This window comes from Cyprinus carpio, unplaced genomic scaffold (genome assembly GCF_018340385.1).
Source record: "Cyprinus carpio isolate SPL01 unplaced genomic scaffold, ASM1834038v1 S000000972, whole genome shotgun sequence".
In the NCBI taxonomy this organism is placed as follows: Eukaryota; Metazoa; Chordata; class Actinopteri; order Cypriniformes; family Cyprinidae; genus Cyprinus; species Cyprinus carpio.
The window spans coordinates 35,232-58,433 of NW_024873695.1; the positions used below are offsets into that span (position 1 = coordinate 35,232).

The 23,202-nt window shown below is 37.0% G+C and overlaps 1 protein-coding gene across 1 annotated transcript; it reads right to left on the reverse strand.

The window, feature by feature from the left end:
- Window positions 1–1,792: 1,792 nt before the first annotated feature.
- On the reverse strand, window positions 1,793–8,364 carry LOC109071434 (glycoprotein endo-alpha-1,2-mannosidase-like protein). Its single transcript, XM_042753986.1, has 5 exons — window positions 8,330–8,364; window positions 7,683–8,209; window positions 7,416–7,525; window positions 3,554–3,630; window positions 1,793–2,649 (listed from the first exon to the last, which is right to left on the reverse strand). Exons 1-5 carry the CDS (start codon window positions 8,362–8,364, stop codon window positions 2,013–2,015), a joined length of 1,386 nt encoding a protein of 461 aa, XP_042609920.1. The 3' UTR covers window positions 1,793–2,012.
- Window positions 8,365–23,202: the final 14,838 nt, after the last annotated feature.

Consider the following 23,202-nt stretch of genomic DNA (forward strand, 5'->3'; position numbering starts at 1 on the left):
AGAGATTATGTGGGACAGTGAACTAATCATTCCACTGCCCTGTGTGATCGGTCCAAATAGGCCAGAAACTATAGGACTGGGAACAATTGGACAATCAGAATAAATGTTGCTCTCTAAGTATTTTGCGGTTGTTTTATATAATTATTTTAATCTTAAAACACTTGAAGTGTGTAGTTTTTGTACCATTAATGACATTAACACTATAAAGTTTTTTTTTTTTTTTCAAAGTATTTTAAGTTACAGTGTAATTACACAAATAAGTACTGAGTAGTATTAATTAACTACATGTACAACAGGTTAAGGTAAAAGTTAGGGTTTGGTTTATGGTTAGTTGCTTGTAATTTTGCATAATTCACTCTTACTGTACTGTATAGTAAGTGCCTGTAACACGTTACTGTCACAATAAAATAAAAAGTTACCTTGGGTTGATCAAATGAACAAATCAATGTTTTAAAACATCATAACATTTTTCATAAAGTCAACCTTGCATTAGAATACAAGAAAGGATTTTTAATATTGTCTGGCCACTGCCTGGACTGCTGAATATATCCACGTTGTATAACTACTGATTTGTTCTTGAGTCACCTTTTCACATAAAAGAGTGTCTTTTTTCTTTTGTGGCTATTTTAGCATGGGGCTGATTGTGTTACGTGTGGTGCAGTTGTTACTCAGATAATGCATCATTGTTGAAGTGCCAGTTCTGTTTTTAAGTTGCTTTATGTGGGGCTGACATTCATAGACTGCTGTAACAGCACTGGCTAACATGAAGCAAACGTGAAAAACCAAAATCTATCCAGACGTTGTGATCATTACACTAGACATTATTCATCATATATGACAACACCGGTCCTATAATGTTGTGTTATGTCCTTGAGGGAAGTTAGCTAATGAAACTCAGATTAGTTTACATCACATCAATATAAATTCAAGTTTTTATTTAGGAGTATCCTGCATAAAATAATATTGCATCTAATGAAAAATGAGCAGAACAAATTTTTGCATTCTTATTTACATTGAGACACTGATTCAATTTGAGAAGTTTACTTAAGTGTGGTTTTACGGTGGTTTTGTTTAGAAATTCATCCTGCTATGTTTGTTTTTTTCTGTGTATTTTATTGTTTTTGAAATAGTTGATTTACTTTTTTTTTTTTTTAATTTTTTTGTTTTACAATATGCATAATTGGGATTTACTGAACGTAATAAATCAGCCATTATTCAAACAATCTTTATTCACAACCACCAACTATTTCTATGTCATCCAATCACACAACAAAGATATAGTCTTTAAATACTGAGGCCACACTGTTGCTGCTAGCCAGAAGTCAGATTCAGAATGTTAAAAGAATAGCTAAAATTACAAATTCACTCAGTCCCATGTACTTCCAGAACACACTTGGAATACAAAAGGAGGCATATAGCACAATGTTCACTCTTCTCTTCTCCATACAATGATAGGGAATAAGGATAGATGCTGCTTAGGTCCAAAAATGACTAAATAAAACAAGAGAGATAAAGAAAAAAATAACATAAAATCCATTAAGGCATACCATAGAAACTGTGCAATGACTTTTGTCCGCTTAAATATGGCACATTAAAACATTTTTTGCCAGGTTTGATGTCAGCGATGGCAAACAGCATTGGTTCTCACATGTTTTAGGCTGTTCGTGATGTCCCATGTATGAATATGCACTTGATTGAATGAGAACAGACAAATGCAAACTGATTTTCAGCAAATCACAACTAGCAGTTTTGGACAGATGTCATTCATTGTTTTTTTTTTTTTTTTTTTTTAAAGATTCTTCAAAGTAATCTGTCTGCAACAGTAAATCAACTGTTTATCAACAGGCCAAGTAAGAGAGAAAGAAGGTGTCTTGTCCTTGCTAATTACTTAGCTGCCTTTAAAATGTATGCATAAATTGAAAGACAGTAATCTGTAACATTGATAACGTCAGTAACATATGAAAACATTCTAAACCCAAAACTCAACAATGGTAAGACGTGACGAGGTCGAATCACATAAGCCACTGCTCTTTCTCCTTACTGAAATGTTCTGCCCACTTCCTGGTGAGCTCTAGATAGTGGTCTGGCTGATGGGGTTTGTAGTCCAAATACAGACGGGCCACAGTCTTCTTAGGCACGGCCCTCTCAATCTGAGTTCCTTCATGCCACTCATTAAATGACGTTACTGTGATGATATCAGGCCTTACGGACATCGCTGCCTGCAAAGAGGTCTCGTAATATCGTCCATTCACTCGGTTGCGTGTGTTGTGGTTGTTCCACGGCCGGACGGCGGTGTCCATATAACCAGGTCCAGCACTAGGCACAAACAGCAAGTTGTTCTTGTCGCAAAATGCTTTGATCGCTTTCCAGTTCTGGTGAGACGATCCAAAGGAAAAGCCATTAGAAGCAAAGTAGGTGTACATGCCGTCGAACCCACCAGCCAGGATGTCCTGCTTGTGACGCTCTTCCACTATGAGAGCGATGAAGATGCCATCGTAAGGAGTTCCTCGCAGACTGAGAGAGCCTCTGACAGTCAGCAGCTCAGCCCAGGCCTCCGGTGGGGTAAGGTAGGAGTCGTACACATAAAAGAGCGGAAGGATCTTCCCAGTGCTGGACTTGAACCTGTAGAAAGCCCTGTGTGTCCCGTATCTGTAAATATGAGTTATTTAATATATATATTTAAATAATCTTTTTATATAATCTACATATACTGCAATTTTTTATGAATTATAACTTTTACATAAAACAATAATAAATTAATTAGTAACACTGAATTACTTAATACATTAGATATCGTGAACTAACAATACAACATTTTTACAGCATTCATAAATCAAAGCATACTATAATGCTAATTCATGAATATATATTCATTTTTAATTCATGTGTTCATAATAAATTAACAAATATACATTTTTACAATTTGAAATACCAAAAATGTTTATTTAGGAAAATGAACATTAACCTACTTTACTTAAAAAAATATTGTTCATTGTTAGTTCATGATACCTAATGCATTATATTAATGAAATAAATCTTGTGGTAAAGGGTTACAGGAAGTTATATATATAAAACCTTTCTGTGCCTTGACTGTGGTAGTTACCTTGCTGTCTATGTAGGGTTAGAAAGCTCTTGGATTTCATCAAAAATATCTTAATATCTGTTCTTTCCAAAGCATTCATGTTACTAGAGAACAATTCAAATTACTTTAACATAGTCATTTTGTTTAGCAAATATATTACAGTCAGTAGACTGTCATAGTGTTATAGATTTACACACTGCAGCCATTGTTCTCTTGAACCTGAGTGAGTTAGCCACAATACCATCGGGTCATGTTATACGTTCTGTTTCATGATTGATTAATGGAAGAATAGACCTCTATTTTTAAAACACCACTCTCCTTTCTGTTCGCCAGGCTGGATTGAATTTCACCCCAACTCCTGAGTTCAAAGCAAGCCAGCTCATCAGGATGGAGAAGGGCTAGACTTTCAGGTTAGCAAAGTGATCTTTAGTTCTGGTATGGTGCAGGAGGTATTGAGGAGGTGCAACTTACTTGTCAATGATGTATTTGATGTTGTCGTGCACACTGAGCTCTGTCCGGCCTTTGTAGGGCTGCAGGTGAAACGCAACCTGAAAAGAGTTGAAGTTAAAAAAGTAAGACAATCTCTAGAAGTTTCTAAATCATGTATCATTCAGTCATACTACACATCTGTCTGTATACCTGTAATAAACTGATACAAATCTTGATAATGATATAATAGAGGGCATACAAATACTACTAAAAAGTAATTGGACACTTAAGTTACACAAAAAAATGTGTAAATGTCATTGCATTAAATGCAAAAATATCAAAACAGGTGTCATCTGATCAATTAAATGCTGCATGGAAAATTTTGTGCTGGTGTGTAAAGTTCACTTCTCTCAAGTTCACACAGGCGTCCAAAATCACAGGTGTAGTTCTTTAAATTTAACCATGAGCATGTTCCTCTAACATTTCACAGCTATAAAGAGTTCACTTTGAACAATATTTCCATTTTTTGGTCACACTTTATTTGAAGGTCCAATTCTCACTATTAACTAACTATGAACTAAGACTTAAAAAAAATCTTATTAATTATGCTTATTAACAGTTAGTAAGGTAGTTGTTAAGTTTAAGTATGGGGTAGCATTAAGGGATCTAAAATATGGTCATGCAGAATAAGCCATTAATATGTACTAATAAACAGCCAACATGTTAGTAATATGCATCCTAATAAGCAAATAGTTAACAGGGAGAATTGGCCCCTAAAATAAAGTGTTACCCTATTTCTTTCTACAACAGTTCTTAAGTTCACAATGCCCTGGAGATGAAGCTTATCTGTGAATATTAGACATTACTTCATTACCCATGTTATCAGAGATACTACTACTTCTGCTGCAACACCTTTGTAAGGTGGCTGACAGATGACTTTCTCAATGTCCCAGAAACATGGAAGCTGAATACACAGACGTGTCATGTTGAATACTCAGAGGAGACAGACCCTCTCCACTTCAGTGACGGCAACATGCACAAGGGTGACTGAACTGCAAAGCCCTTATGGCCTTGAATGAGAAAAGCCAAGCGCAAACACCCACCATTTGTCCACACCGCCAATCCAGAAGGTCTTCATAAACTGTTTCCATGACAACCTGCATTTAGCGATGCAGCTCTGTCTGTCATGGTCAGTTTGACATCAGACACTTTGGACATGAACATCTGCACTATACCAGTCTTTTGAGAAGGAGGTTGCTGATAATACAAAATAGAGGTGCTCAACACCTGAAATGATCCACTGACCCTCTGTTTCTTGAGGATTGACCGCCAGTGTAGTCAATAACTGGTTACAGCTACACCTATTTCTATAGAAATGACTTGTAATGGTAGAGTCAATGAAGAAAAAAAAGCCTCTGTCCATGTTTATTGTTTAAACTTACAAAGGTGACACACTCACATGATGCATTAGAACAAAATGATGGTGCCCTGAACATGTTCTGTTGAATTATGAATTTGCTTTGACACATTTTTGCAAATCAGAAGTGTCAATTTCCTTCTGAAATCTCTTTTGCACTGCCATCTAACAGCCAAGCACAAAATGTCTCTTTAAAAAAAAAAACGTTTTAACCATGAAATGCAAATGAGATTAACATTTCAAGGGAAAATGTAGTGCTTTGGTGGTTGGAAAGTTTTAAAGATGTTTAGAAAAACTAAAAATGACTAAAGTACAAATTCATCCCAGATATGATATCCACAGCGCATGGACAGGTTCTTTAAGGTTTTCTGGAAGGCAAGGTGTCTAAGTCACATCAGTTGACTCAGTGCCTCAGGGTTCAGTGGTTCACAACACATTAGACTCGATCATACAAATACACCATCCTGACAACCTCAAAGTTTCAGCATCTAGCTCTGCCAGCCTTTCTGACATCTCAGCCGGGATGAAACAACAACTTCAGCTCAGCCTTGCAAAGACAGAAGTGGGTTGGAATTTCAAGCTCAATCTTCTGTTACAATGCAAGTAATAATAACCTGCTTTCAAGTAAAATTTTCAAGTTACAATAATTGGCAAAGTTACGTTTGCTGATTAGCTGATTGGTAACATGGTAACAAGAACTGCAACCTTGCCTTGTCTTGACTAGTCGTAGATGATAAAATTATATATATATATATATATATATATATATATATATATATATATATATATATATATATATATATATATATATATATATATATACATACACACACACACACACACACACATCATTGTCAAACATAAAGCCCAGACTCCAACACTATCAATTCCGATGTGAAACAAAGCACATGCAGTGAAGAGATACGCTTCATTCATCCACTGCTCAAGCACCCACTGGGAGCATTCATGAATGAGCACAAATGACTGTTATTGCTTTCTGTTTCCAAACTAATTCATATGTTTTCTTCAGAGACTTTGCAATCAGCCCCTAGTGTATTTCAAGACTTAAAACTACATACAGAATACTGTGATCTGTGTTTACCCGAAACAATGCAGTTGAGCAGGTCGAGGCCCCAATGTTACGGCTAAAATTTAACCATTCCTAGACACATGGGAAGAAAACACAACTAATACACTGACAACAACATAACAATAATCACTGGTATGGTGTTCCCGACTGGCTTCTCTAGACACCAGGGGATTCTGGGCTTACAAAACAAAACAAAAAGGCCCAGTCACACCTCATCAGGCAGAAATGGTGAACACAGCTATAAACAGTAAACTAAGACTTTTGCAACCACTATAGGCAAGCTCTAGAAATTACAATCAGTGGCTCATCTACAAAAGCACAAGCGATTCAGCGGTTGCAACAAAACTGAAAACCATGTTTAGTGCCTATCTACTATTTTAGTAACTCATAGATCTTGTTGAATTTTTAAATGGGATATTACAAGGAATTATCATATGTAAAATCATATTTACTTCCTTTTATAAGGAAACTGATAAGATATAATATCAGCTTATGTCCTGATATTTATACACCATATGGATGATGTAATGTGAAAACTGCAAATACATAACAGATGTCTTTATATGAAGTCTTACAATAGAGGCTATATATTTGTTATTTTAAAATATAAGCACAGACTTGGTGTGGAAGTTGTTTTACCATTCACCTTTACCGTTCAAGGTGAACACTTTAGGTTTAAGGTATCAGGTTAGGGTCACTAAATTGTCATGATATGACATAACCACATACTGTAAATATAAGCTCACATATACATTCACACACAGAAAAAAAGGGTATATTTAGGGGTACATAAATTTGTCACTGGGGCATCTTAAAGGGACATCTTTGTATTTAAAGGTTTTTAAAAGATTCCCTTAAGGGTACTACTCTAAGGCAGGGGTTCACAAACTCCTGGGGGATTGAGAGGGAACTGCAGGGGGTTTGTGAATTGATGAAAAGCATGTAACATTAAAATTAACAAATGAGGCTTCACAATTAATCAATAAAACTGAAATAGCAATATATCTTTTAAAAGCACAATTATCAAATAAAATACTGCAATCTAAAGAAGTAGCTATATAGCTAAAGAAGTAGATACAGTATATAGTTAAAACATAGCTGTATAGTTTACACACAGGCAGCTTGTAATACTGTTTTCAGAGCAGCTCAGTTCACAGTTAATGCATCTTTGACAATCCCATCTTTGCAAGTGCCGTGAGTTTAATGAACAATTTTTAACTTTTTTTATGTACTGACATTAACAGCATTTCAGCAAAATTTAAAGAAGCTTTACCCCTAAAGGTACATATTGTGCATATTCATTTCTGGCAGTGTTTAAAACAAATACATCAGAAAAAACTCCATAAACCAAGTGTTTGTGTAAGCAGATTAGTTTTATGGATCTCTCGCCAGGTTACCTTGATACTGTGTCTATGGGCAGCATCCATTACAGCTGGCACTACATCCTCAGTGGGTTTGCCATGTTCATCTGCCACACCAGGAGGGTACCAGGACAGGACCAACACACCTGGCATCAAAAGTGGAAATACATTGTTCAACAAGCAACATTTTGTCTTTTTTTTTAAATGATGAACGACCATCTACATTGTACTATAATAGTCAAAGAAACATAAATATAATTAATGACAAGCATAATTCATCAAATTGCATCTTGGCCATAAAACCTGCAGCCGCCGCTTCGATTTGTGCCATGTGGGATTCAATGACATCTGGATCTCTGGAGCTGTAGGGTCCCAGTTCAGGGTAATAACTGGACGCAATGTCATCTGGAGGATTGTGTCGTCCATTTGGGTGACTGGCAGCTATTTTGGGGTCCCAGTGTGGTACAAGTACATGGTCCCAGTGTATATAACTACTGTCCATCTGTGGCGAGCCATACCATAAATAATAGAAGATGTGAATGTCATAAAATATGCTGTGGTCGGGACCAGAGCTGGAAAACACTATCTTGGTGTCACTGCCCCCAGCAGTGTGGTTTTGACCTGCTGATTCAACTACCTGATTGGGTCTCTGGTCTATTCGCTCTCCAACCAAAGGCATCAACTCCATTCCTGGAGCAAGATCCGAGAAGCCATCGGTGGGTTTGAGGGTTCGTAGGCCCATCATAGTACCAAAAATGAACAAAGTGAACAACAGAAGAGCCACGCACGCTTTCCTGCGTAACCTGTTTTCATGGTCGCTGTCCGTGGTGCTGGAAACGGCAGTTTCAGACAGAGGTTAGTATAATCGAGGCCTCCAAAAGTGGGCTGTGAAATGCATTTCTTCCATCTCCAATTCCAGTTTTGCCCTCTATGAGACTTGCATTTGGCACTCTGGACTGGTCGCTTGGTCCTCATCAGGAAGCATTATCACGGCATATTCACAACCTGACAGAGCATGCTATATTTCTAACTCAATAGTGCATAAATTTGTCGCACAAACCCGTTTGATTTCGACGGAAAAGCGTCCATGCAATCATGCATTTATGACATGCACCAGTACATCCGTCTCCATCGCTTCATTTGCGCTGCTTCCAACCTGCAAACTGAACGCCGTCTTCTCTCTCGTGTTCTCCCACGCGTGGACCTGTATTCTAATCGTTTTGCGCAGTATGAAACACTTTCAAATCAGATGCACTGGCTTTGTGGAAAGCATCGGCTGATTTCTGTGCCTCTGTCGCCAGTGTTCTCGTGATAAATCATCTCTTGTTACTGGAAGGTGGAGTCTAGTGGGTTTGTCATCATGCACGCATGCTCAAACAAGAACACTGGCTGTGATCACAATGGCGTGATTCTGGCTGCATACTAAGCAGTGCATACTGAATACTGCATACTATTTAAAAGAAAGAGTAGTATGTAAAAAACAATGCTTGTTATGCAATGATATGCATTTCAATCAGTAGGATGTTTTACTTTTGTTACCTCTTAATGTATGTATATTTGATTCTAGTTTCCATCTTTAAGAAATATGGTTATTTTTAATAATAAAAAAAGCAATATGAAGTGAAAACGTTTGATAGTTATAAAAAAGTCACAAATTGTCATCAAACATTCATCAAAATGAAAAAAAAAAGATCTTATTGCTCAGAATACTACTGCTTGCTGCATTTTAGTATTTACCCACTGTTTTTTACACTGTTTTATCTAGAACAGAATGACATTTCAAACTACTTTCACACAATGACCATGCACTTTTACACTGATGTTAACCAGATTAGTTGGAACCATTGCTTTTATCACGTGAAGAAATTAGAAACACATCAGCCTGATCAGTGGGTTTTATACTCATGAGAGATTACTATGAGAGATTCTCAATCCCAACACACGTTTTCAATCTACCAAACTCTCTCTGTTTTCCGTTTGAAAACGTTGTTTTGATTACATTTAATGTCCTGAGACGACATCTAGTGGAGAATAATGCATTGAGCGCAGAGCGCTCCAGTCCAGTCTATAAGTTCAAGTTCCAGTCCGTCTGTCAGAGTCTATTGATTTTATATGATAGTTTGGTAGATGAAGACTCTTCGAATACCTTAGATATATAAAATGAGATCACAACAATCCAAGTGACATTTAATGTCAGAACAGAACATTAAAAAATCAAGAAAGCACAAAATTCAGTTCATAATGAGAAGAGCTTTTCATGGTTTGCTCTTGTACATATTGACATTTTATATTGACAATTGCCAATGCATCACATTGTTACAGCCACATCACTTTCCATAAATTAATCTGTTTAGTTTGGAACAAGTTGAACAGTAGGCCTACAGACAGTAACCCACATCTTGAGTAGAAACACTAAGCCGTGTTGTTTCTTCATATACATTCTGACAAGATAGGTAAGTTTTGTATGTAATACTATACAACATCATAATGTGAGAATCGGTGAGAAATTAGGATTAATTAATATGGCTAGAGAGCCCTGAATCAGCAAATGAGTGTTTTTTGTTTTAGAAATGTTATGGGAGCAAAGGGAATAGTTGGACTATAGTTGTTATTTACTGTTTAGTTCCACACATTCTTCTAAATATCTTCTTTAATTTTCAGTTGAATAAAGAAACACATGATAGGTAAAAATTTATAGCCTGAATGCACTGTAAGTCGCTTTGGATAAAAGTGTCTGCTAAATGCATGAATTTAATTATTTTAAATGTAAATTTATTTTATACAGGTCTGGTACGACTTGAGAGTGAGTAAATGATGACAGAATCAAATTTATTTATTTATTTTGAGAGTGAGTAAATGATGACAGAATCAAATTTAAATATTTCTTATTCTTTTCAGTGCTTTATTTGTTGTATTTTTAGTTTTTTTTTTTGGTGTGTAGAATTGAGCACAATAAAGCAGTCCGATCCCTCTCAGAGCTGCCCAGGACAAAAACATGATGAACAGAAATGAAAAACCATCCTGCTGTAGGGCTTCTCATCATTGGTAAGTAAAGCTTTAATCTAGAATACTAAAATGTTAATACTGGCCAGTATTATAGATTAGCATCTCTCTCTCTCTCTCTCTCTCTCTCTTTAATTTGACTATGAAAAGTCATGCATGTTAAGATATTACAGCAGTTATATTACAGCATATTATAAATATAATATAAATATTAAGGCTGTTGTAAACCCAGTTAACATTTGCTTTCTCTCTTTAATTTGACTATGAAAAGTCTTCTCGAATCATCCTTGACATTTGCAAAACAGTAAGTGCATTTCTCAAAACAACTCGTACAAATAGCAAAACACCATGGATTACCTGCAAAAGCCAGTCTCTTGCTCAAAATCCTTAGTTCATCTCTCAAAAAATAAATATCTGTGTCAATGAACATGTCAGTGCCATCAGAATGACAAGTCCTCCTTGTGTCACTGTGTACGGATAAGACAGTCAAATTACTTAGTCATGTTGTCAATATATACAGTGTACTCTGGAGGGATGTTCTGATGTAAACTATGGCATATGGATGACAGTTACTGTATTGAACAGTATGCCATATGTTTTATGTATGTCATATATCTATTTCAAAAGTACAAATTACTGTATGTGGGATATTGATTTAAAGAGATTGGATAGAATTCCCATAACACTTTTACTAGTAGTCTGACCAAAAAAAAAAAAAAAACCTTTACAATGTCATTGTGATATAGAGAAGGAAAAAGAAATATGGGCACAAAGATGAAAATAAAAAGATAAGTCCACTTTCAGAATTTGTAACTCTTGTGTTGGCCTTCTGTCTATACCGTATATGCTTTCCAACTGAAGATTCATGAGATGAACCTTTTGAGCTATTTCAGAGAAATGGTTTATCATTGGTTTATCTACATTCTCTTTATTAGTCAAGATTCACTTGCACAATTCATGCCAAATTTACAAAAAGTCTAATAATAATGTGTTAAAAAAAATTGAAAAATTAATTCCAAATTTACAAAAAGTCTAATTAGATGAACCATTTTGCATTCAGTGACATATTCGATGAACTAACGACCAGATGTTTTGAGGGGTAAGACTATTGCACAGAAAACTATACAATACATTTTGAGCAACATAACATTAGCAACTGATAATGTAGGAAACCGCAGATAAATGTGCATAATCAATTGCATGAATGTACAAAAGCAATCGCAACTTATTCAAAAGAATTGAGGAACTGGTTTCATGATGTGTATAAATGACTAGATGATGTGGAGGGTTGTACAAGTAGTTTTGAGAATTTCATTTCTGATTTGAGAAATGCAGCAAAGCGACTGAGAAAAACTGAGGCTGTTGTATTTTGAGTTATATTTTTTAACATTTTGCTGTTTGAGAGTAAATGTAAAATTATCTTCAATATACAGTGGGTACGGAAAGTATTCAGACCCCCTTAAATTTTTCACTCTTTGTTATAATGCAGCCATTTGCTAAAATCATTTAAGTTCATTTTTTTCCTCATTAATGTACACACAGCACCCCATATTGACAGAAAAACACAGAATTGTTGACATTTTTGCACATTTATTAAAAAAAGTAAAACTGAAATATCACATGGTCCTAAGTATTCAGACCCTTTGCTCAGTATTTAATAGAAGCACCCTTTTGATCTAATACAGCCATGAGTCTTTTTGGGAAAGATGCATCAAGTTTTTTCACACCTGGATTTAGGGATCCTCTGCCATTCCTCCTTGCAGATCCTCTCCAGTTCTGTCAGGTTAGATGGTAAACGTTGGTGGACAGCCATTTTCAGGTCTCTCCAGAGATGCTCAATTGGAATTAAGTCAGGGCTCTGGCTGGGCCATTCAAGAACAGTCACGGAGTTGTTGTGAAGCCACTCCTTCGTTATTTTAGCTGTGTGCTTATAGGGTCATTTTCTTGTTGGAAGGTGAACCTTCGGCCCAGTCTGAGGTCCTGAGCACTCTGGAGAAGGTTTTTCGTCCAGGATGTCCCTGTACTTGGCCGCATTCATCTTTCCCTCGATTGCAACCAGTCGTCCTGTCCCTGCAGCTGAAAAAACACCCCCACAGCATGATGCTGCCACCACCATGCTTCACTGTTGGGACTGTATTGGACAGGTGATGAGAAGTGCCTGGTTTTCTCCACACATACCGCTTAGAATTAAGGCCAAAAAGTTCTATCTTGGTCTCATCAGACCTAGAGAATCTTATTTCTCTGTTTTTTTAGCAAACTCCATGCGGGCTTTTCATGTGTCTTGCACTGAGGAGAGGCTTCCGTCGGGCCACTCAGCCATAAAGCCCCGACTGATGGAGGGCTGCAGTGATGGTTGACTTTCTACAACTTTCACGCATCTCCCGACTGCATCTCTGGAGCACAGCCACAGTGATCTTTGGGTTCTTCTTTACCTCCCTCACCAAGGCTTTTCTCCCCCGATAGCTCAGTTTAGCCGGACAGCCAGCTCTAGGAAGGGTTCTGGTCGTCCTAAACATCTTCCATTTAAGGATTATGGAGGCCACTGTGCTCATAGGAACCCAAGTTCCTTTGACCTCATGATTCTCATTTGTTCTGACATGCGCTGTGAGCTGTAAGGTCTTATATAACCAGGTGTATGGCTTTCCTAATCAAATCCAATCAGTATAATCAAACACAGCTGGACTCAAATGAAGGTGTAGAACCATCTCAAGGATGATCAGAAGAAATGGACAGCACCTGAGTTAAATATATGAGTGTCACAGCAAAGGGTCTGAATACTTAGGACCATGTGATATTTTAGTTTTGCTTTTTTTTTAATAAATCTGCAAAAATGTCAACAATTCTGTGTTTTTCTCTAAATATGGGGTGCTGTGTGTACATTAATGAGGGAAAAAAAGAACTTAAATGATTTTAGCAAATATATATGAAATCAGTTACATTAAATATGATCATTAATAATTATCTTGAAAAATAATAGTGTATTTGGCCTAAACTGGCATAGCATAAGCTTTTTCTCCCATAACATCAGCTATGATTCATGTTCTTTGCTTGGCTATGTTTGGTATAGAAATGTAATATGCAAATGCAAATGACAGGGTGCTTTAGAAATATGCATTTTCTCTCCTTTTGTTTTTAATTATTTATTTCTGATATACATTTTCAGACAAGAGTTAGGTAGATTTATTAATGGAAATTGAGTGTAATGTGAGTATGAGAAAAGTGCTGATAAAAAATAAATAAAACTATTTAAACTATACCATAATAAAGTGCTGAAATTTACAAGAATACATTAAGGTTCAGGGTGTGTTGTAACATTTTGTTTTAAACTAAACTCTTTGTAACTTTTTACAACATATTATAAAATGTCAGCAAGTGCTAAATACACTGGCAACACGCTAGAAACATACTAAAACATGCTAGTAACACTTAGCTAAGTGCTCTAAAGCATGCTATTAATGCAGTGAAACTGGAAGTTACTGTAACTCAGGCATGCAGTGTCCAGTCTGCCCCAAATTTAACCAGTTTGATAAGAGTTCTGTACTGAACACATCAATATGCCCATATTTGATTATAGTCATAGCGCCACCTGCTGGCAACAGGAAGTGTCATGTTTAACACTGTTATGGACTCCTGGCAACATATTAAAAAGCATCAACAAGTGTTAAATAGGCTGGCAACATTTTAGAAGCATGCTAAAACATGCTAGCAACACTTAGCTAAGTGTAAAAGAATTGTTTTATTGGATTGAAACATTATATTAGTGTGACTTGTGCATACAATATCCAATTTGCCTTAAACTTCACAGGTTTGATTAGAGTCCTGGCCTGAAGACATCTACAGTACATGTTCATATTTGGTTATAGTTATAGCGCCACCTAAAGCATGCTATTAATACTATGAAACAGGAAGTTGTTGTAACTTATGCATACAATGCACAATCTGCCTCAAACGTCACACGTTTTATAAGAGTCCTGGCCTAAACACATCTTGAGGCCAATATTGATTTATAGTCAAAACGCCACCTGCTGGCAACAGGAAATTACTTGTTTTACACTAACTTAAACATGCAATGTCCGATCTGCCCCAAAATTCACATCTTTGAGTTGTTGTTGGTTTTGAGTAATTTGCATGATATTATTCAGTTGTAATAATTTTTAGTTGTTTTGGCTTAAGATGCAATGTCCGATCTGCCCCAAACATAATTATGAAAGTCTCTTTAGTTGGATGTTGATAATGAACTGACTTTAACTGAAAAACTGAGTGTTTTCTATTGACCTTCCTATTATCGACATACTATTTTCCTGTATAATCCTGTAAAGATGCTTTGACACAATCTGTATTCTATAAAGCGCTATATAAATAAAGGTGACTTGACCTGACTTTAACTACAATTAAGTGGCCGTTTATTCCATTAACATTATATTTTGCGCAAGTACAGTTTAAGATTTGAAGCACACCACAAGTGCACATTCAATACAGTTATGCATGCCTCTTTTTCATAATGGCTAACTTTTTTTTTTTTTTTTTTTTGTTTACAAAACTTACAAAAACTGACCACATGTTTGGTATCCTTCATTTCTTTAGTTGCCTGACTGAACACTCCTGGGATGTGGATGGCAAGGGACCTAAGATGCTTCCCAAGTTTGATATTGTGTTATTTTTTGTCAATTGTTGCATACAGATAACACTAACAGTAGAACATTAAATACAGGTAATAAATATAATATAAAGTGCAACTATACAAATATACAAATAGGTCATGTACAAAGAAAGATAAGTAAAGCAGTACAAGGCGCATGGCAGACAGAGTGCAAACCAGTGAAGTAAACAGTGCAGATATAATTATTGTAGTGCAAAAGAGCTTATTCAGTCAAAAAGTGTCAAGTTATAATCATAGCTCCATCTGTTGGAAACTGACAGTAGAGGTAGTTGAATGAGGTCAGTTAACTGCTGAAAGAGGTAGTGAGCAGACCAATGCTGTACAAAGTGTCTGGTGCAGGTCCCAGTGTGTTAGTGGGAGCTGGGGGCGGGGGGTAGGGACTGAGGTTCAGAGTTCAGAGGTGCATTGGGAAAAAGAGGGGGGGGCAAGGTCGGGAGGGAGTCCAGCTTCCTGAGAGCCTGATGAATAAAGCTGTCCTTCAGTCTGCTGGTCCTGGCCTGGAGACTCCGCAGTCTCCTCCCTGATGGCAGCAGACTGAAGAAGCTGTTTGATGGGTGGGTGGGATCACCTGCGATGCAGAGGGCTTTACGGGGTGAGACGGGTTCCGTAAATGTCCTGGAGGGAGGGGAGAGAGACACCAATGCTTTACATATGTGCAAAACAAACAAACAAAAAACACAAACAAATAAACAAACAACAACAACAACAACAAAAAAACGTTTTTGATTTTAGGGTGAAATATATGACCATGTTCTTGACTGGCTTTCAGCCACATTTCTCATAATGCTACAGAACAGCTCTGGCATGACTGTATGCCATATGTGTTTGGAATGTATGCCGTGCCCATGGGGGGCCATCCATCCATCAATCCAGTCTTTGCATTCAATCCTTTTTGCTAATTGAAAAAGATGCTCGGAGACAAAATGATTTATGCCACAAGGCAAAAACAAGCCTGATAACCCTTGTTGTACAGGTTTGTGTGGCTGCGCCAGAAATCTGTAGATTAGAGGAAAGAAATCTGCACCATAATAGGACAGATTTTGTAAGTTAAAAGTGGCTCAGTTCTTCAGGGAGTGCCAGTCTCAGAGCAGGGGCGGATTTAGTGTATTGGGGGCCCCTGGCAAAATATAGGAATGGGGCCCTATACATTTGCACACATTTTCCTAGATCAACCTTGAGGTTCCTTTTTTTTGTTGTGATGCTTGTTACTGCACAATGGTGCCTCATAGTTGTGTCCAATGTTTCTAAATTTTTTCATGTACATGTTATAATGGCCTTTTTTCATGTTGTAGACCATGAAATAGAAACAGATTTACTGTTGAGATACAGGTTTTCCCAAAAAAAAAGTCAGAAGTATAAATTATAATATAAATTTAAAACGGTTTTACTACAGTACATACATATGTTTGTAAGGGTGGTGATTTTGGGATCTTACTGGGAATGTCAAGGCTGCTCATCTGATTTTAAACTAATTATAGTTCGCTTTCACACTGAAAGATCCGCAGCAAGTGGGGAAACAAACTTGAGTTTGATTTGAATCGAACCAAACAAGTAAAAAATAAATAAATAAATAAAATCAACATCGTATTTGGTCCGGACCAAAGCAATTGAGTTAGCGGACTTTCCTGGTGTGAATTACAATGTTGATTTATTTTTTGTTTGGTGAGGTTCGCTTTCACACTTCCCTTTTTGCAAGTGAACCAGAAATTGTAAACAAAACCACACTCGTGCTAAAGGTCATCCAATCATTGGACAGAAATTCTCAAGCAATACCAGAGTTTGTTTGGAACTGGACTGAGACCACCTCTTCAGCTGGGTCTCGGTGCGGATGGGGGAAAAGAACTTGAGTTCAATTCAGTCGAACCAAAAAAGACAGGTGTGAATACACCCATAGAGTGATTTGTGGCTTGTAACAGATGTGTGTGTTGAATTTAAATGCTTCTCAGTAGATGTCACAGAGATGTTTGATAATGTTGTCCATGAGTAAACACACCTGCTCTGAGCTTGCGTTGCACAGCCAAATGTGCAGCTTTTTAAAGGGAACCCCGGGTATTAAGACTTGTATGATTTGATATAATGTAAATTATGTCTCTTACTGAAATATGCAGTAGAAAATCTAAAAGAAAATCTAAAAGATCCACATTATTTTATACATATTTTGGACTATGAGGGGGCACTATTATTTTAGTTACCTCAAATGGTTGCACTAAGTGCTATGGTCAAAGTCCTTTTAAGGCAAGTCATGTCACTCGGTGGCCATCTTTGAAACGCCTCTCGGGCATGCAAGTCCAGTTCCTATCTCTTTGAATGGGGAAACATAAAATTCTCCAAAACTGTTCGCTAAGCTTGATTAAATTTCATATTTGAAATCACCTCTCATAAATTTGTTTTTATGTGTTCCAATATCGTTATAAAAGAGCTTATTTTTCAGGCTAGACCAGCCAGTGTGCATGCGCCAGTCCTGAGCACACCTCTCAGAACGCTGACTGTTTCTATAGCAACCGCGACTTCTAACGGCAGCTGTAGTGGCGCGCTGACTTAACCGTTTAGCGATTTGCTCTTTTACTCAGAAGGCGGGGCTTCGTTCGATAGAGCACCCATATTGAGCGTTGCATTTTTTGCCCATTCAAAACTTTATGAGTGACACACATCTTCATATTCTATTGTCTTTGACTCAGTGAGCTACTGGCACTACTGGTTGCTATTTTTACTGCCACACAACTCAGAAAATAAAATGTAAAAAAAATGTTTAAATAGAAGACAAAAACTTTAATCACATTAATAAAAAAAAATAGAAAAAAAATATATAAAGATGTCAAGGCTATTTACAGATGTTTAATCAAACATGAACTTGCTGTGCTGTTATGCAAGTCAGCCAGTTTGGTTTAAGCCTATGCTCATATCCATCACTATCTATAAGCTCCTCTTCTTACCCCCCATAGTCCAATATATCTTCACAATGGACAGTTAAAGACAACTTTATAATGTGAATTCACAGTAAAACAAGAGCAGTAAATTACTGTGGTGTTAGCATCGTTCTGCTGTTCATTCACAGTCATTTGTAAGAAAATGACCCAGCATGCATTGATTTCACAGCAAATTTCTGTTTACAGTAATATATTGTCAAATAATACTCTTGAATCTTGTAAATTCCTGGTACTTTTTACAGTGTAACCTCAAGCACATCTGTATTTAATAGCTTTTGATCTATTCTGTTCTGATTTTATTTATTTTCTTATGACAGGGAGGTGATTAAGCCTGTGCTTTACATTTCTGTGGATGATAATGTGGCGGTTGCCATGGATACGGAACAAGTGGAGGAGACACATGCACATGCTGTAACATTCTAAAATTATCATTCAAACATGCTGATAAATTACTAACAGGATTCTCATTACCGCTGGTCAAAGGCAGATAAATTTGCATGTCATCAGCGTAACAATGGAAGGCTACATTATGTTTCCTGAAAATGGATCCCAAGGGAAGTAAATATAAAGAAAACAAAGTGGGTGCAAGAACAGATCCCTGTGGTACGCCACAGGATAGCTTGCGTAATGATGAAGAAAAATTTCCAATTTTAACAGAAAAAGTTCTGTTTGTTAGGAAAGATTTAAACCAGTTTAACACTACCCCGCCTAAACCCACATAGGACTCCAGTCGGGAGATGAGAATTCCGTGATCGACAGTATCAAAAGCTGAAGACAAGTCCAGCATGATTAAAATGACAGAAGCTCCCGAATCAGTAATCATTAAGATGTCATTTAAGACTCTAATAAGGGCCGTTTCAGTACTATGTAACGATTTGAAACCTGATTGAAAGATCTAATATATACAATTTGTGGATAAGAAAGACTGAAGTTGCAGAAAGACAATTTTTTCCATCACCTTAGAAATAAACGGAAGGACAGACACGGGGCGAAGATTTGCTAAGATAGATGTATCAAGTGTGGGTTTCTTTAGCACTGGAGTCACTGTGGCCCTTTTTAAGCTATCAGGGATAATCCCTGACTGCAAGCATTTATTAAGTAAAGTTACAAGGCCAGGTCCTACAATATCAATTAATTACTTCAGATAGCGGGGGTGCATAGTGTCAAGGGGACTAGAAGAGGTTTTAGTTCTGGATTTGTTCTTTGTTGTATTATATTTAGGATTTCCCCCATCACACTAATAAAGTTTAAAGCATTAACCAACTCTTCATTACCACATTTAAATGCAATGGAAAAGAACCATCATGACAGAAGTTCACAAATGTATACATGCATACAAACTTACTTATTCAGGGAACTGGAGAGAGATGAGGTGAGGACACAAGATGCAGGAAGTCTGGGCTTTATTAAAAGTAAAATTAACAAACTACACAAAACTACCCTCAGGGGGAAAAACAGGCAGGCAGGAAAGGACGGGACAGGACTATGCACTGCACAGCAAGACAAGGCAACAGGAACATACCACATAGTCACATGTAATGACGCCCTGTTAGTGAAGAGAAGCCATGATCTTGACTCAAGAGCCCTTTAGACTAGGCTTTAGCAGCCTCCACAGGCTACACGTCTTACATTTACATGTATTCATTTAGCAGATGCTTTTATCCAAAAAGATTTGAAAAAAATAAGTGGAACATAGAAAGAGAGATGCAAAAATACAAAGTTAGCTAGAAAAGTGCAAGTATAGAGATGTCAGAAATGAACAAACTGTGACAGATATGACAGTTTTTATTAAAATGTTGTAGAGTTTGAGGTTTTGGCAAGAAGGGCATTCCCACAGTGGACGGGATGGGGAGAATGTGCCTTCCAGACCTATAGTAAACTAGATGAACTCTTTTGGTGCGAGGCCAGAGAGAGAACAGATGGCTTGCTATCAGTGTGTGTGTGTTTGTACAATTCTGTGGGTTAATCACACAGACATAGAATATATTTTGCCATATATTACACTGGATACATTCAGACAAGAGCCAGCCAAGTTAATGTCAGAGTGGGGTGGGTGTCAACATTTTTGATTGGGCAAGCTGTTTTACTAAAACTATGTTCATATTTAACTCGTCTTCATGTTGTTGGAAATCTGCATTGTTTCATCTGTGGAAAACAAAACGAGGTATTTTGAAGACCATGGTCACTCTTTTTCATGCAATTAATTTACAATGAGTGGCAATAGTTAATTAATAACTTAAGATACATACATATATATATATATATATATATATATATATATATATATATATATATATATACACACACACACACACACACACACACACACACACACACACGAGATTTTGCATTTACTGTATTCAAGTATGTGTACTTTCCTCAGTATTGTTTGCTGCGAACACATACATTATAACACTAAATATAATGATGTACATTAAATATATATATATATATATCATATAATTAATAAGGAAACATTATTTCATAGTAGTATTGTTAAGATTCACAATTTTAAAAAAAAGTTCAGATTCTTGTTTTAATTGTGTTTGGGCTTAGTTTTTTATTTATTTTGTTTCATACTTTTATTTTGTTCTGTTTCAGGAAGTGAATAATAAACTGACTCTAACCCTTATATTACCTTATATTATCCAGAGTTAGGTTCAGTGTTAGTTCCTTGTTATTACCCAGTTATTGTAATACTATAAAAAATACATAGTATGTACATGAGGAACATGACTGTAAAACAAAGTGCCACCATAAATTATAAGCTTCGCTCTACTTTTTGAAAATGGCTTTTATTGTTTTTGCTGAATTTTCATCATTTTGATTGTAGAATGGCAGTGGTGAGATGACGGAGGTGGAGGGAGCATTGGATTTTGTGTCATCGGGTCGATCAGGTCGACGTAATGCTCTGCCTGACATCCTGGGTTCTCCTGCCGGTGTCAGTCCCTCGGACCTGCCCCTCAAACTAGCCGAGCTCTCGCTCACAGGTCAGCCAGATACTCTGAGACACACACACACACACACACACACACACACACACACACACAGAGGCAAACACACACTCTAACACACACACACACACACACACACACACACACACACACACACACACACACACACACACACTCATTCAAACACTCATACACAGACACACACACACACACACACACACACACACACACACACACACACAGATTTGGTGTTCTGTGTGTTAATCTGTGTTTGCTCTGCAGACGGTCCCGGAGGAGCTCAGTCTCCATCATCACAGGAGGCTCCACTCCCTCCAGAGAGCTCAGAGGAGAAACAGGGATGCTGAAAACTCCTCCTCACCTCCTGTCCAACATCACTAATGGAGAGAGAAAGAAAAGCCTGATATGTCAAGATATGTGTTCAGACTAACATTTGGAGAACTGCACCTGCAATGGCCCTGTGTCTAATGAAACACTTGCAGGTGGACTTGCAGACTCAGCCTGTGTGTCTGCTGTTTCAGTGAGACTATAGGGCAGATGTCTCAGATTACTCGGTCTTTGTTCAAATGGTCTTGTCTGTCTATGGCCAGTGGAACTCTCATTGCAGACTGGGCAGGTAGGAGTAACATTACATGATCAGAAACATCAGAATGTGGCTTTGAAGCCACCAGTGTTGTTATTTTTAACTAAAACTAAAATGTAAAATATTCAGAAAAAAATTGGTGCCACTTTATACTAGGTGTCTTTAACTACTATGTCCATATTTTTTGTTAAATGAATTCAAATGATTAGTAATTAGTAATACTGCACTGGAAGTCATGGTCATAAATGATAAAAAAAAAAGGAATCGTTTCATAAATGTGCTATTTCAAAATCATTTTATTTCAAATAGACAGTCGAATGAAAGTGTCTGAAGTAGCTGTAGCATGTCAAAATGGAAAACGGACATCAGTCAAGTAAGGCACGTCTCAGTGTAGAGAGCTCTGGTAATTATGATGGACGTGGTCTAGTTTTATGATGTAGATGAAATGCAAAGTAATCATTTTCATTTCAGCTTTATTGATGATTATGAGCAGGCAGTCATTGATGATACATCTGTGCATTTAGTAAGACATGTGGAGAACAAACATACACAGACACACAAACCTACATTCACCAAGACCAGAGACTATGAATCACTGAAGTGAAGCGATGAATAAACCAGAGCTGTGTTTCTCAACGGCATCGTTAGCCAAAGTAGATCATAGACAGACTGGCACTAATTATCTCTACTATCCACTAATGCAGCCCAGGGGTCTCATTCAGGGGCGGACTTAACCAATAAGTGAGGTAAGCAGCCCCAAGGGCCCCTGGGAATACTGGCAAAACATATTTGGCAAATGCTCCAGTGTGTATTTGTGTTCTGGATATGTACGCACCGTACGGACATTCTAGACCATGCGTACAAACTCTTTTTTTCTGGAGTGAGAAAAGCACTGAAGTAAACAATGATTTTAAACCACCGCTGGATTCGGTGGTCGAACGGTCCATTGTCCGGCTTGAATAGGTCCAGTGATAATAACTTACAACCACAGCTGCATGTGTTGATTTAGTGCGAAGACATCTTCACAACATTAAGAAAATTACCACTGTATTTGAAGGATAAAGCTGGAAGAAGACGGTAAGATTTGCACGTTTATTATACTTTGTCAGTGACGCACGAGTCAGACAATTGTATATGCAATGCAATAAATACAGGCCTGTCTGTATCCACTAAAGACAGCTTAAAGATGCTCACCTTATCATCGAAACTGCAGAAATAACATTTGATTTGAATTGTTTAAAACAAGTGAAATACTATTTGGCCAGTGGAAATTAATGAGTTCAAATCTAGTAAAAAAAAAAAAAAAAAAAATTATCTGAGGACTATTTTAAACTGTTTTGTTTTTATGGATATTTTGATATATTTATTGTAAAACATAACAAGGATACTGGATGATTTTTAGCAAAAAAAATTATGTATGGCACAAATGGTATTTATAGTCCGTATCTCACTAGCTCCATATAAGGTGATTTCAGGGAGGAGTCAGGGTGGAGATGAACGTTAGCACAATCTTCCTCTGACTGGGATTTATAAAGGGATTTTGCGCAGATTCTGTCACACACATGGTTTTATAAAACTGAAAACTTTTGTGCATATGACCCCAGGTCATCTGAAAAACAACTATGCACTTTTTAGGTGCCCTGCATTGTAAACAAATATGGTTTGATTGTTCTTACAA

Excerpts from the sequence above, each read along its gene's own strand:
- LOC109071434 (XM_042753986.1), bottom strand. The coding sequence starts at position 8,364 with ATGCTTCCTGATGAGGACCAAGCGACCAGTCCAGA. Across the intron at positions 8,210-8,329 it reads GACCAAGCGACCAGTCCAGA|CACCACGGACAGCGACCATG; the intron begins GTGCCAAATGCA and ends TGCCGTTTCCAG. Across the intron at positions 3,631-7,415 it reads CCCATAGACACAGTATCAAG|GTTGCGTTTCACCTGCAGCC; the intron begins GTAACCTGGCGA and ends AACTCTTTTCAG.